Raw genomic sequence first — 14,469 nt, 5'->3', positions numbered from 1 at the left:
TTGAATGCTTTCCAAAGCGTCTTCACGTTCAAAGCTGTATGTAATGCAGAGGCTGATGTTGTCTTCTAGGGGCCAGTAGTAGCCCGAGTCCCTTGGTACACAGGGACAATAGCAGTTCTGCAGGAGCAGAGCATTGCTGGAAGCCTCCTGGCAGTAGTGCCAGGCTCAGGCTGGCCTCACCTCTGCAGCTAATCAGGTTGTCAGCCTCTGGGTTTCAATGTGGAATCATGTTTGCAGGTCACAGAATTTTGTTTCTGAAAGCATCAGTCAGTGGTAGGTTCACAGCACATCAGAGTTTATTTAGGGTATTTTCTCTCTTTACCTTTTTTTCTTTTGATGTTGCAGGAAATATTCAGGAAGTCATTTTACAAGAACACTTGGAAAAAGAAGATGAAATTCTGGTTTCCTTGGCCGGTTTGAAGCAGGTACTACTATTGCTTAGCTTAACCTTCTTGTGCCCTTCAGGGCTATTAATCCTTTCTATTTTTTCTCCTATTTTATTCTTTTTGTATACTGCTGTTTTGTCTTTTTGTAGCTTTTTTACTAGGGCATCAAGCATTGCGATGTACTTTTATTTATAAAGGTAAAGTTCAGCTATAAACAGTTTAAATTATTTGCTCAGTATTTGCTCCTGTGAAAGTTTTGGAGGCCTCGAACCAGAACTGAAGAAGTGCAACCCTGAGTGCTGGACTTAAGCCACGCTATCATCTTTCTTAATGGAAATGTACTTGCTAGGCAGTAACCGTGCCTATGTCCCCATTATTTAAATGTGACAACACTTAATGTCATCGAATTAAAGAAAAAATACTACATACATAAAATGAGAATGCTGCTGACCATCTGTAGCTTTGATTATACTGTCCTCTGCTCTCAAAATACATTTTATGAGGAAAAATGTGGCATATGTTAAACATATAATGAGGTAGGAAACAATCTTAACAGTTTCATTCTCTTTAGATTTCTTGTTTTCCAGATTCTGATACAACCACATTTAACAGTTATTTGTAACTTTAATCAATATAGATATGAATATTGACTTGCTTCCTGTCTTTTCAAAGCAAATATTTTGGGGAAATGGTTTATGAAAGCATTCTGCACAGAGCTTTAGAAAATATAGAATTTCTCCAAATTTTTAACTTACATTCTTTCCCCTCCCATTCAAAACAGATCAAGGATATCCTGAAGGGTTCATTGCGTTTCAACCAGAGCCAGCTGGAAGCTGAAGAAAATGAGCAAATCACTATTGCCGATGATCACTACTGTTCCAACAGTCAGAACAAGGGGGCAGGTGATGTCCTAAAGGGACCTGTTATAACAAAGCAACAGTTCATCTCAGGACAACAGGTAAGATAAAAACATCTCAAGCAGGCCGTTGGTGCCCTTCCGTTTTTTGGAGACTTCCTCTAGCATGTCCAGATATTACATGGGACACACCAGCATTCCTGATGCTTATGGAGAGTGGTTGGAAGTGTATCTTTAGCCAGTGTCCTACTCCCATCAATTATTTTTATTGTGGCCTTATGCTCCACATGTGGATATTTAAGTCTAAGTGTTAGGTGGTGTTTGGGGGGAGTTACTCTTTCACATTGTTTAATCACAAAATCACAAATTAATTTCTTACAAAAAAAAGTAAAAATTGCAGGTAAATGTTCCCATACCAAATGTTCCCACATGATTATTCTCATTGTCCTTGTCCTCCAGGATCCCATTATGTAAGAGCTGATTAACTGCATTGCAGTGTATTCATGGCTAGGGCCAAAAAGGAAGTAGCAAGGAGGTTGCTTTTACCTTCTACTTCATTGTATTGACTTTCTCCTTGAATCAGTAAACAATGTTTTCACATAGAAAGCATACAGTCATAGGACAAGTTCATAGACAGATGTATTTTCCTTTGATGCTGAAAGGTCCTCTGTCTAAGACTCAGTCCGACTCAAACAATATCTTAAAAACAAGTACTTTTGTATATGCTTATTTCTATATTGGAGTTCTGTTAAGTCTGCCACCCCACTGCTGAAATTCACACTTATAAATCAGCAGCAGCACTATCACCTAAAAGTCTAACTGAGCCTGCCATCAGTTTACTTTTGACAAGTTTACTTAGGAACTATAGGAAGTATTTATTCATTTTCAGATAATGACACGGGGTCATTTTGATTTATTACACACAATCCCCCTGAGTTAGAACACTCTATGTTAAAAAACATATTTTAATTGTATTTCAGTATTAGAAGCAATACTGAGATTTATTTTTTTATACTTAGTAATGGCACCTTCAAAGAGCAAAGCTTTGATAGAAAGCTTCCCTTGTTTGTTTAGCTGTTGTCATTACAATCACTACTTTCTGACATAATTAAGTGATAGGTTAAACTGATGTAGCATATTGGAATGTTCATATAATGACCTCCTATTTTTGTCCTTTATCTCCTGGCATTTTATACAGAGTACCTTTGGCTTTCTTCCCAAAATGGCAAATAATGTTTTTCTGATGATTTTTCACTTCTCGAAACTGGAAGGTAGAATGATATATAACATGACAACATGCTGTATGTGTGTGTGCAGACCCTACTCATGCTGGAGAAACCCTTACTCAGAGGCTGGTCTAAACCGTGTATCATGGAGTTGCTGGACATTTGCATTTTGGGTATTGGGAGTGGAGCAGGTGAAGCCTGGTCTGCACAGGTTTCTTTCCAATGGAAACTTTTGGGGTGATGTACAATGACATTTGTTCTTATCCCAGCGTGTAGTCAGGATATATACATGCAGACCCTGGAACTGACTGGCATCTGTGGGTCCCACAATTTCAAAGGCTGCTTGTAAGTCAACTATGACCCATGTGAGTAGAGGCTGTACAAGCTGAGCTGCTGCAGAGGATTAATGATGCATTGGCACTGCATGGTTTATGTTTGGAGGTGCAGGACATTAACACGGATTAGCCTCCTCTTCCCTTATCTTCTGGAAGTTCCAATTGTGATAATGAGAAACAGCCCCTTTGACAGAAAGAAAAAGATTAGAATTAGACATGACAGTCCAGGAGGACTGTTAGTATCCCTAGTTAGTTCGGGATAGTTTGTCTGTCTGTCTCACTATCCCCTAGTTAGTCCATGCTGTTTCTGAGCCCATCGTCTTCAACCAACATGGCTAAAATCAAATGAAAAGAGGAAAACTTTGGGCCCCTTTTAATAAAAAACATGAAAATAAAACTGCAGAATTTAGTGGATTGTGAAATTAGACTTAATTTATGGGGTCACTTGTTGGCCCAAACCAGGCCACAGCCCAGGCTTTTAGCTCTGCTGAAGAAAATGAGCTGCCCTGGTGCCCTGGGTCTTGCTGGGAGTACTTACTGAGAGCTGAAAGGGGATTAAAAACAACCACTTCTACACCATTGAATGCATTTCTTGCTAAGTAAATTTTACTGTATTTGCATTTTCTGTGACTTTGGTAATGCGTGTAATTCTACTTGGTGTGATTTATACTGTAGAGATTTTTCTGTGCTGCAATTATAGGGATATTTTCTAGGACAGCTGGAAAAGTTACAGGTGTAGCTATTCTGTAATTGAGATAAAATCTGGTCTTTTGTGCTTGGTTGTTATATAAGTATAAATTATCATTTTTGCTTTTTTTTAAAGTGCTCTTCCTCTTTTTTGCCTCAAAATCCCCTTCTGGAAAGTGAGGATAAAGGGTATAGCCCTTCTTTAGAAAGGAAAGCTGCAAAATTAAAAATGCAAAAAAAGTTAAGATAAAGGCTCGCAGAAATGGAGCATTTTTTGGAATGTTTGGCTTTGGTAGCAGTATGCAGTTGACAAACAGAAGGCTTCTGTTGCTAAATAATGAATGATAATTAACACATTATCTTGCCTTTATGTCTGTTCAAAGAAGGAGGCAAAACGAGCTGCTGTTCTTCTAAGCTTTCTTGAATTGTATCCTTGCAGTTAGTTTTAACTCATTCACAGTGTGAAAGCAATTGAAATAAGCCTGGTCCTAGTGGCTATATTCATCAGGAAAAATTGTTTGGAGAAGCCATATGGCAACGGGCGTAAGGTTGTTAACTTTCAAAGCTACTGGAAGTATAATTCTGTCATTTTTCATTTATTCAGTAGTGGCAGCAGATGGGAAAAAACATGCTTCACGTCAGCATGAGTTTCCTGAAACAGAAACAGGCAGAAGAAAAAGGAAGGAGGTACTTTACCTCTGGAAATATCAGTACCAAAATACCAGTGTATGCCAGGGTTAGGCAAACATTTACAGGAGGTCCTTTTATAGCATTTTGGAGTCAGTATCTCTGCTTTGCTGCTTCTCTGGTACCTCAGTGAGCTATAGGTCTCCTTAACCAAACCAAAAAGTGTGGGTAGCATGAAAAGTAGTGTTACAAAGCATAACACTAACGACAAGGAATTGGGATGAGTAATTTTCTTTCCTTTTTTTATTAAAGGGCAGGGTGATTTTTTTTAACTGCACAAGAGTGCATTTTTGAAAGCAGAATTTAGGAAATTGCAACAGCAGTACAAAGTGTTTATGATGGAGGGCCCTTCCTGAGGGTCACTGTCAAAGGCAAGACACCCTGTTATCTTTGAGGGTGCCAGCGAGGAAAATACTGATCTTGATAAGCGGGTCTGTCACTAGGTAAGAACTGTGTTACCCTGCACAAGGAGGCGCCATCTCAGGTGTGAGGACTCAAACAGAGCATTCTTGATAGGTTGGAATAATAAATTGGAATAATTTTGCGAAATGAGACTGTACTGCATTCCCTGGGAGCATGGTGAGACACTGGAACAGGTTTCCCAGGGGTGGATGCCCCATCCCTGGAAACATTGAAGGTCAGGTTGTACAGGGTTCTGAGCAACCTGATCTAGTTGAAGATGTCCCTGTGCCTTGCTGTGGGAGATGGACTATGTGACCTTTAAAGGTCCTTCCAACCCAAACTATTTTATGATTCTATTTTGATGGAGCAGAGCCACGGCTGTGTGCTGCCTGTGTCCTCACCCCCTGGAGATGGCAGCTGACTGACTGACAGCTCATGAAGACAGCATTTCAAACAGACAAGATGAAAGCAAAAGGCTAATTAACAACAAATGATGTCTCAGCTCAGAAGTGTTTAAATAGTGAAGTATCTCTCCTTGTAGAATGGATCTGTTTGTTTTTAACTTCATGGAAACTGCTTGAAGTTTTTGACATTTGAATTGCTCTGGTTCTGCGTGGATCAGGAAGTTTTGAGATCAATTTTGATAGTGTTCAGCAAAGGCTAGTTGTTGATATTTCTAAAAGCAATCTGCTGGGTTTTGTATGAATTTTATTAAGTCATCTCAGGAAAGTGAATTTGTGTCAAAAAGTAATAGATGTAAATTTCTATCAGTGTGATGACTGTCACACTGGGACTTGTAAAATTAAAAGAAATACTCTGGGCTTAAGATACTTCCATTTGAATTGCAAAGTATTAAAATTAATTTATTACAAAACAGAATACTGTACGTTATACTTATAATAATATTAATTATATAATATATAATATTATACTATATTTTGTAATTATACCTATATACTTGCAGATAACATGCAAAAATTATGAATTATTAAACCAGAATATTTTCAAAATTTACTAGAAAGGGAGATATTTGAATCCTTATTCATATAAATTTGGGTCACAATTCTGTATTTGAATACATTTTCCCATTCAACTTTGTGACTTTTAACAATTTGTAGCTGCTATGCAAATGACAACCAAAGACTTCTAGCTCCTTCATTTCATTGTACAGTCATTCTTAATCTCAGATGGGTTTTGTTCCCTGAGCTACTCTACAGTCCCCTTTCAAGAAGTTCTGATCTATAATAAGTAATCAAAGCAAGAAAATAATTTTCAGCTGTAATAATAAATTTTGGCAAAATAAGTTTTCCTAGAGGGCATGGATACCGTAATTCCACTTATCACTTGCTGATGCTTGTGATGATCTCCATGCTCCAATTTTACTTATGTTGAAGACCCAAGTGTATCTCATTCATATTATTCCTGTTGTTCTCTTCTGTAACTGCTTTCTTTTTTCTGTAATACCCACAATCTCTCTTTCACACCAAAGTGAATTTAAATTTTTTTGTTTGATGAAAGAGTCACAGCTGAAGGGCTTGTATTGCTACATATGTGGACATACACACTTCCCCAGCTGCCCCTCTACTTCTCCTTTTTCTCAGTCTTGCATTCATGTAATCAAATATATTGGTTTCAGTATCACACCACTTCAGGATGCTTGTACCTACAGGCTGCTTGGCAGGTTGCATTATTACTCTGAAAAAAAATTGTGTGGAAGCAACCAAGAAAGCAGTCATGCTCTTGTTAGGGAAACATAGCGCTAGACAGGAGTTGAATGCCTCTCTTGCAGAAGAAAACAAAGCGTTGTCCTTTTGGGTTGCAACCAAGCTAAAAGACTGCCAGTTTTCAACACATGAGAAATCCCATTTTACTGTATATGGCAGTCTTCCTTTCTAATTACGTATAGTTCTGATTGGAAAAGCTGGGTTTCTCCTGAATATGGCCAGTATAATGGAATATAAGATTGCAACATCATGGAGTTTTCTGATACACTGATTTGTGGTCTTTATCCACTAATTTATCCACACATTTCCCAAGGTCTAACCAGACAGAATTGGGATTCCCAGATCCTCATTTTCTGAAAGAGTTAGGAAATATTCAGCAACGCTAACCCTAGAAGCCCTGGGAGCCCTGATCTTTTGAACACAAACTGGTTCACACTAAACCGGTCTAAGTGTGGCTCAGATTCCACAGGTCAGGGTTTTACTAGGAAATTTGATATCAAACCATTCCTCTGACAAGATCCAAAATGCCATTGTTCATGCAAACCAGCAAAAAATTCCTCAAAACTACTTTTACTCAAAACTACTCCTAATTACTGCAGAAAACCAATATAATTACTGAAAACCTTCACAGCTGTAAAGTATGTGTTTGATACTTAGCTGCTGTGATCACTACATGGATGCACTGTGATGATAAGACATGTAAGACTGCTATACCAAATAAAGTATTTTTAGAGTGTTACATTTTATGCTTTTGTAAATAACAAATAAATTACGCCATCTGAAGTTAATATCCGCTATATTTTTTACTTTATTTGGACATTGCTACTTTTGGATAATAATTATTCGTTTGTCCCATTTCCATGTCCCTGACATGCATCATAAAACTTGTTATTTGGTAAAATTGGTACATACTTTAAGTCCTTTTTGTGCTGTTGTCTCACAGACTACGACTGACTCGAGCACTAGTGAGAGCAAGAGTGCTGATGACTATATTATGGTTTCCAAAGAAGAGGAAGGAAGTAAAAGTGCTGTTCCGGAGCCAGTGCAGTCCCTTCAGGCACACAAGGAGTCAGTGGTGAAGCCAGAAGCTCCATCTCGTTCTTCTTTGATATTCTCTGACCCACTGATGGGTTCAATTTCAGCCTCCTCCAGCAACCTGAGCTCCAGCCCTGATGATGACAGCAGTAACAACAGCAAAGATTCTGACTTTGCTATTGTCAGCCCACTGGACATCTAAAGAAACAGGTTGGGAGAGTTTGGGAAGTCAGTCATTACAACTCAGTTCAAATTCCTATGATTCCACGGGCTGGATACTTTGTTGGATTAGAAGGGCAGAAAATAGATAGAGGTAACCCATTTCAGCTGCCAAAAGCCTAAATTAAAATAAAAAAAAAAAAAAAGGCAACACAAATTTGACCTTTCTGAAAATAATATACACCTTTTAATAACTGCCTTAAATAAAGACTCAGTAAAACCCAGTTCTAATATAGTGTTATTCTTAGTTATGCTGTTACTTTACTTAGGAGCATTTTTGCTATAGAACTGTTGCTTTCCCAAAACATAGAATAGTATGTGCTAGGTACCATAATGGAAATGTGTAGATACTTGGCATCAGACCTGAAGCAGCAAAGACAAGCCAGATTTAATGTCGTCCTTTTACAAAATATGCTTGACTGGGTATTCTGAGTAGGAAAAGGTACTGTTTCTTATGAGACTGTGATTAGAGAAGTAGGGAATGAATATCAGAAAGATTAAAAGGATCATCCTGGTAGTAAGTTTGTTCTCCCTTAAGGAATCCTAGTTTCTTCATTTTCATCCAGCAATAGCCTGAGGTGTGTTCAAGGCAGAGGTTTGTGTAGTTGTTCCTCAGTGCTTACAGGAGGCTGTGTGACAAACTCCTTGAGAACGGGAAGCTATACAATAGAGCCTTATTTCCCTTTGTCTCCTTTTTTTTTTTTCCCTTGAGAGTCCCCAGTTCACCTGTTCCCCTCTTTATATTTGTCTACTTTTACTTCCCCTGGCATGAATTATTTTTTATTTTACTGAGACTACCACAGTTAAAACAGTAGGTGCAAGGGAAATAACAGTATTTCATAGTGTAGACCTGAGCCAGTTGAACTAAAACTAGCTTGAGTATGATAACTTACCAGGGAAGGTTGCAAAGTGAAATGAAATATTCATAATTAAAAGCACTTTATGTCTCATTGCTATTATCTTCTATAGACTCTGTTTACATATATTCCTATACAATTTCCATATTTCTAGTGAAGAAAACATAATGGTGCAGCAGCGTTAACCAACAGAAAGTTTATAATAAACTCTATAACTTGTTCTTCTATGGAAAAGTGTATTTCTTTCCCATCAAGTAGCTAGTGCATTTAATAAGAGCTTTTTCAAGTAGATAAGGGGTTTTTTTGTGCTCTCTGATCCCTTTAACCTCTGCTGGAATTCAGAAAATTAAACCAGTGGTGAGTGGACACCTCTTCTTGCAGGGTCCACACAGAGCTAGCTTGAGGAAGGAATGCTAGTATATCACTCTATAACAGCAGCAAAAAGAAAGTATTATTTGCTTTGAAGATGCATATATATTATACTATGCAACAACTTCATAATTGCATGAAGAAGCTTGTGTTTATTCGAAGGTAAGAAATGGTAGTTATTTGCTGCTTAGTCTGTAACTGTAGATGGAGTGAAGTACCGTATTCCAAAGATGAGGTGATGTGTGATTTGCTGGTCTTAGATTTTACAAGGTCTGTGTCAGAGGCTGAATTGAAGAGTTAATTGTCATGTAATTACATAGTAGTTGCCATGTCCTTACATGTTCAAAAGCTGTCATGTAGTTCTTTGGAGATTATTTGTGCCTTGTAAAATGTTAAAATACTAGAATGTTATGAGCAGGCGTAGCATCATACCTCTCTACAACAGAGTGATGCAAACAGTCAGATGACTATTTAGATGAAAGATCTTAAATGCGTAACATTTACAAAAGGTGTTTATTTTGGTTTAATTTTAAGCTTCATAGAAAATCACTATGGAATTCAGCATGCATGCCTATCTTCAGGTTTATTTTATTTCCCTGAGTTTGCATGAATGCCAGGGGATTAGGTGGCTGTTGATTTATTTAGGTCTTTCAAGCTTTTCTAGCCTTAACCCATTAAGCAAGGCTTGTGCCACACCACCAAAAATGGGAATGTGTTCAAAAGCTACCTGTGGGAAGAGGAAAAAAATATTCTGGGGACAGAGAGAAAAATTTTATATTCTGTGATACATAAACCTTCAAAGATTCCAGTACTTTGGCGGGAGAAAATGTTTTTACTTCTTTTTTATTTTTTTAAGCATCAGTCTTTTGATTTCTATTCTAGTTGGTTGTTTCAGGGATCACATTGCTATTTTCTTGAACGGTCTCATTGCCAATGGAAGAGTGTGATTTGTACAGGTTTTTTATTTTTGTAAGTTAGTTGTATCTTTAATATTGTATATTTTAAAACAGCAGTAAAAGTCTGTAAAGATTTTGGGAGTTTCCAAGAAATTTTTTCTGATCAGTGAATACTGATGAGCTGAATGCGTATCATGCCATGGGACGTGATAAAAATCTTAAAAGCAGAGAGATGATTATACGAATAAGAACAGAGCAAATTCCAGTAAATGAATCTGCTTTGGCTGTACCATGTCCTTCCACATCTCAAATATGTTGTCTCTGATACTTGATCATAGTGCAGAGATAGTTAGAATTTTAGTATATTCATCAAGTTAGAAACTTGTAAGTTAGATAAAATGTCAAATCATCGTCCTGTCTTGTGTTTTGTTAAGAATATACTAAGAGAGAAATTGTCATTTAAAACATGAGATTATTCTTTTTCTCCAAAAATTACCTGTTCATAATGCTCATGGATAACAATAATCAGATAGAAAAATTATATGCATTGCAAATTACCGAGGAAAACTAATAAGGCATTAAGATATGTATCTGAGACTGTTGTACTGTATCTCATATCTGTAATTTATTACTTTAAAGTCCCTTGCATGTCATGTCAGTTGTATGTACTGCAGAACTGCAGTATCATATTTTGACTGGGTATTGATTTAGTTGTGGAGCTTTGCATCTTTTCTCTGGAAGAACATCTCGCCCGCTTTATTAAAGAAAAAATTAACAAAGTTTCTGGGCTGCGCTTGTGCTGTTTTCTCAAAAAAGAGGGAAAGCTTTTTGGCTAGAATACTGGAGGTATTATTTCTGAGAGCTAGGGTGATTAAAAACTTCAAAACTATCGATATAAGCACAAAGTTTATTAATACTTTAATCTGATTTTATATATGTGATCCAGGGAATAAAACTGCTTGTCATTTATCTCAACTGAACAGTATGGAATATTTCCTATTTTTCCATGTTTCTTGTATCCGAAAATAACAAACCAGAATTTAACATGGTGTAACTTTTCTGCAATTTCATAAAACTCATATAGTTCCATCGTTGTGTCTCAGTCACAGTACCTATTTCTGTACAGTACTTATCTGAATCTCAATACTTTATTTCACCCTCTTAACTGTTTCCTATGATTCTCCAGTATGTTCTCATTAGGTGGCACTGAGGCAACTATTTAAAAGATTACATTTCAGATTTAAAGTGTACTTGTGCCTGGCAGTTACAATGTCATCTGTTCAAATACAGCAATCCTAACATGAACAGATTTCCAAATTCTGAGTGTCAGCCCTTAAATAGTACTTCTGATTTTGTGCTGCATGTGTTGGTCTTGAATGAATGATTCTAATGTTTTATTAGACTTGAAAAGGTGCAATTTCATAAAATAAACTTCATTTGGCTACGGAATAGTAATTACACCGTCTCGTAATCTGTGCTGTTCTGTTGAGAGTGATTGTGTACAGTCTCTGCATTTGTGTTTCCTGTGTCACGGAGTCTGCTAGGCTCCAGCTTTAGCAGTTAGCTAAATTTAGAGATGAAAGAGCACGAAAGAAGGTCATCAGAGAAACAGCAACTTCAAATGTGCACACAGGCAACTTGTTTGCCTGCTTCTCACAACGTATTTAACCACTACAATGGTAAGGGAGGTTTTAGGTATGTGGGAGGATCCTGCAAGAGGCAAAATGCATAACCCTGGAAACAGACAATGAGCTAGAAGGGCTGCAGCTTGAGACTCTCTTAAACTGTGGGTTCTTTAAGGCAGGAACCATCTTTTTCTCTGTTTGTACAGACCTTCTAGCATAGTTTGCCATGATCACAAACACTGTCAAGATGATGATGATGATAATAATGATAATAATACTGTACTCATTATTTCACCAGGTTTTGCTCTTTCAAACAGTGAGCTAGATTTAATTCAATAACAGTAACTCAGCTGATAGCAGTAGTGTAGTAGCAGAGAAGTTTGGTCCCACACTGCTAAAATAAGTGCAACTGAGGAGCAGTCACTTAAATAAATAAATTAAAACCAAAGAAACCCCGCACCAGAAACAGGACAAAATTATTACCGAATACAAAAAGCTGTATTTCTTTCCAGACATATACGAAATATAAGAACTGTTTTCTAAATTGTGCTTCAGGTAGCCCTTGTGTACCTCGTTTGACTACATCAGGTAGGTTTGTGCAAACCTATCTTTTTTTTTTAGCTTGCAAAAGCCTAGTGATGCAAGGATGTGGGAAGCATTAAAATATGTCAGCTGCAGAGGGAAGACATTGCGGTTCCATTTTCTGTGAATGGTAAGAATTTGATCTTTCAAATCCCACTGATTTAACACTTTCACTGTCCTCCATGGTGACAACATGAAAAACCCTGTAATCATTTCCAGAGATCTGATGGGAACTCTGCTGCTTAAATCATCACATGCGGTTGTAGAGCTCTGAGATGAGAAAGTTTTCACAGCTTTGCCTTTGACTGTGAGCTTCAGGGACTCACTAACTCATGCAAAGAAGCATTCAAAGATACTACAAATTATCATGTCAGTATTTGAGACCTTTTGGAATATAAATGGCTACATAATTTTGAGATGTAAGAATACTTGTCACAATATCTTTACTTCCCACCTGCTGTGTTAGTTGAATTCAGCGGATGGGGAATATAGTAGCATTTTCACAGTATCATTAAATTGCCCTTTAAAATAAGAGAGAAAATAAAGCAAACAGATATTAAAAGGCAGATTGTCAGAGGTGTCATATAGATTACTGGATAATATATACCTCTGTGCAATACTCAGGAACATTTATAATTTTTATCCATAAATGGGGGGACTTGCAACATGCTGGAACACATGACAGAAAAAGTAAATGAATATGAGCCTGTTATTAAAACCATTTTTAAAACTCCAAGGATAAAAATACAGCAAAAATATTTTTTAAAAATGTTTAAATACACACAAAACTTATTTAGACTTGCAAAAATTATCAGGTCTAAATAAAGTTTCATCTAGTTTAGGAAAGTCAGATGAAACTCCGACCTCCAGGTAATAGCACAGTGTGATTTACAGAAGCACCTAAAGGTAAGAGTTTAGGACCACAATCAACTTCTACTTCAGACCAGTAACTTTCAAAATCTGGAGAAAATTAATTTCAGTGCATAAGCGAAGAATTGCACATGTCTACTAAGTTGTAAAGACATTGTGATGGGAGAGCCCCTCAGCAGACCCTCTTTCCAAACTTCTTTTGTTCTCATTTCCCACAGCCAAGCCCCATATGGCAGTTTTGTGATACCAGGCATAACCCATAAAAACTTCAGCTGTTTAATCTTCTTGAATAACTGAATTCTCGGTCACTGTGATCAAAGTTAGCCATTCATCCTCTGAGGATTCCAATACCCTACGCCTGCAGCCTGGCCACCAGCCCAACCAGTGTGCTTCTTGTGCTCGTGTAAAATCTGAAATCTTATGAAAATCTCACAATAACTTATACAGCAGGTGGTATCCATATTCAGTCCTCATGACTTCCCTGTGGTAAGCTTTATTGTAAGTTTTATTGCCTAATATTTTCTCTATCCATACTTCCGTTGTAATCTTTACAATCAAGAAAAAATAGAAGAATCTTGGCTTGGCTCAAAAATGCTTTGCTTTTTCTTTCCTCCCTCTCCTGGTAAAATATCTTTGCAAAGGATTTTTGGTTCTTTTATTTGAAAAACAGCCTATGTGTATTTAAACTGCTTGCGAGCTAGAGTTCTTATATGTGTTGTCTTAAAAATGCTGAAACAAGACATTGATTTCTCCAAACCTAAGTGGGCCTTGAGTTAAGCATCAGCTTTAAAAATGAATGGGAATAGTGTGTATTTTCAGTCTCTAAAAAACAGCACATTTTGGTAAATGCACTGGACCACATCTGGGTAAATAATACACTACAGAAGTATGCCCTTTTCTTTAAAAAGAAATTTAAAATTCACTACTCCCCCTAGTCAGACCACAGAAATGGCCTCAGGCCCAGGAGGTCTGTGTAGTGTGGTACTGGAACTTGTGTGTGTCCTCAGGAGGGGCCACAACTCTGGGGCAGGGTGCTCATGGACACAGGGGAAGGTGGCCCATGGTTGTGCTTGGGAGAAACGTGGGACACCCAAGGCCACACCACGCTGATGTGTGCCCCTGTGTGTGGATCATGGGAGGGCTCATCCTTGGGCAAGGGCCGTGGGCTGCAGTGTTGACAGAAAGATGGATCAAAAGATGAAAATTAGTATTTGTTAACTTTCATGGATCTTTAAGCTTCAGAGTAAATAAAAATGGGAAAGCAATTGCTAAGCATCATTAACCATGCTGGCTTTGCAGTCACTGCAATGTGCTTTCCTCAGTATTTTCTTTCTGTGGGATGCAAGTTTTGCATCATAGAGTGGCTTATAAGCAGAAAAGAAAAATCTCCTTTTTCATGTTTTGACATTTTTGCTGTATGTGAATGTTACGGTTTTTTAAGAAATGTTTTTATTGTTATACATCCACAGAAAGATTGCAACAACTTCTCCATGTATCAGAAATTTTGAACTAAGCAAAAGAAAAGAGAGAGAAATAGCATCTTTAAAATTCTTGTAATGTAAGTGTTGAGTTTTTTACTTGATGGGATTAGTATGTTTGGTAGCTTGCACCAAGTAGAAAACCAACATCTATTAAGACATGTTGGAACGAGAAAAAATGTCTACAGTTTTTCATCTGTCTGAGCGTAGGACTCTGTTTGGCTAGTGCTTATTA

At 37.4% G+C, this 14,469-nt stretch overlaps 1 protein-coding gene across 4 annotated transcripts in view; it reads left to right on the top strand.

The window, feature by feature from the left end:
- Positions 1 to 10,461, top strand: part of TBC1D5 (TBC1 domain family member 5) — a 290,939-nt gene extending 280,478 nt beyond the window's left edge. For all 4 annotated transcript variants that reach the window (XM_017835483.1, XM_017835481.1, XM_017835484.1 and 1 more), the window contains 3 exons: positions 346 to 425; positions 1,168 to 1,344; positions 7,247 to 10,461. In XM_017835483.1, the coding sequence (XP_017690972.1) occupies positions 346 to 425; positions 1,168 to 1,344; positions 7,247 to 7,540 (551 nt within the window). In that variant the 3' untranslated portion in view covers positions 7,541 to 10,461. The remainder of the gene's footprint in view (positions 1 to 345; positions 426 to 1,167; positions 1,345 to 7,246) is intronic.
- The last annotated feature ends 4,008 nt before the right edge of the window (positions 10,462 to 14,469 follow it).

Source organism: Lepidothrix coronata, unplaced genomic scaffold (assembly GCF_001604755.1).
Source record: "Lepidothrix coronata isolate B3197 unplaced genomic scaffold, Lepidothrix_coronata-1.0 Scaffold258, whole genome shotgun sequence".
In the NCBI taxonomy this organism is placed as follows: domain Eukaryota; kingdom Metazoa; phylum Chordata; class Aves; order Passeriformes; family Pipridae; genus Lepidothrix; species Lepidothrix coronata.
This window is presented reverse-complemented; position numbering and strand designations above follow the sequence as displayed.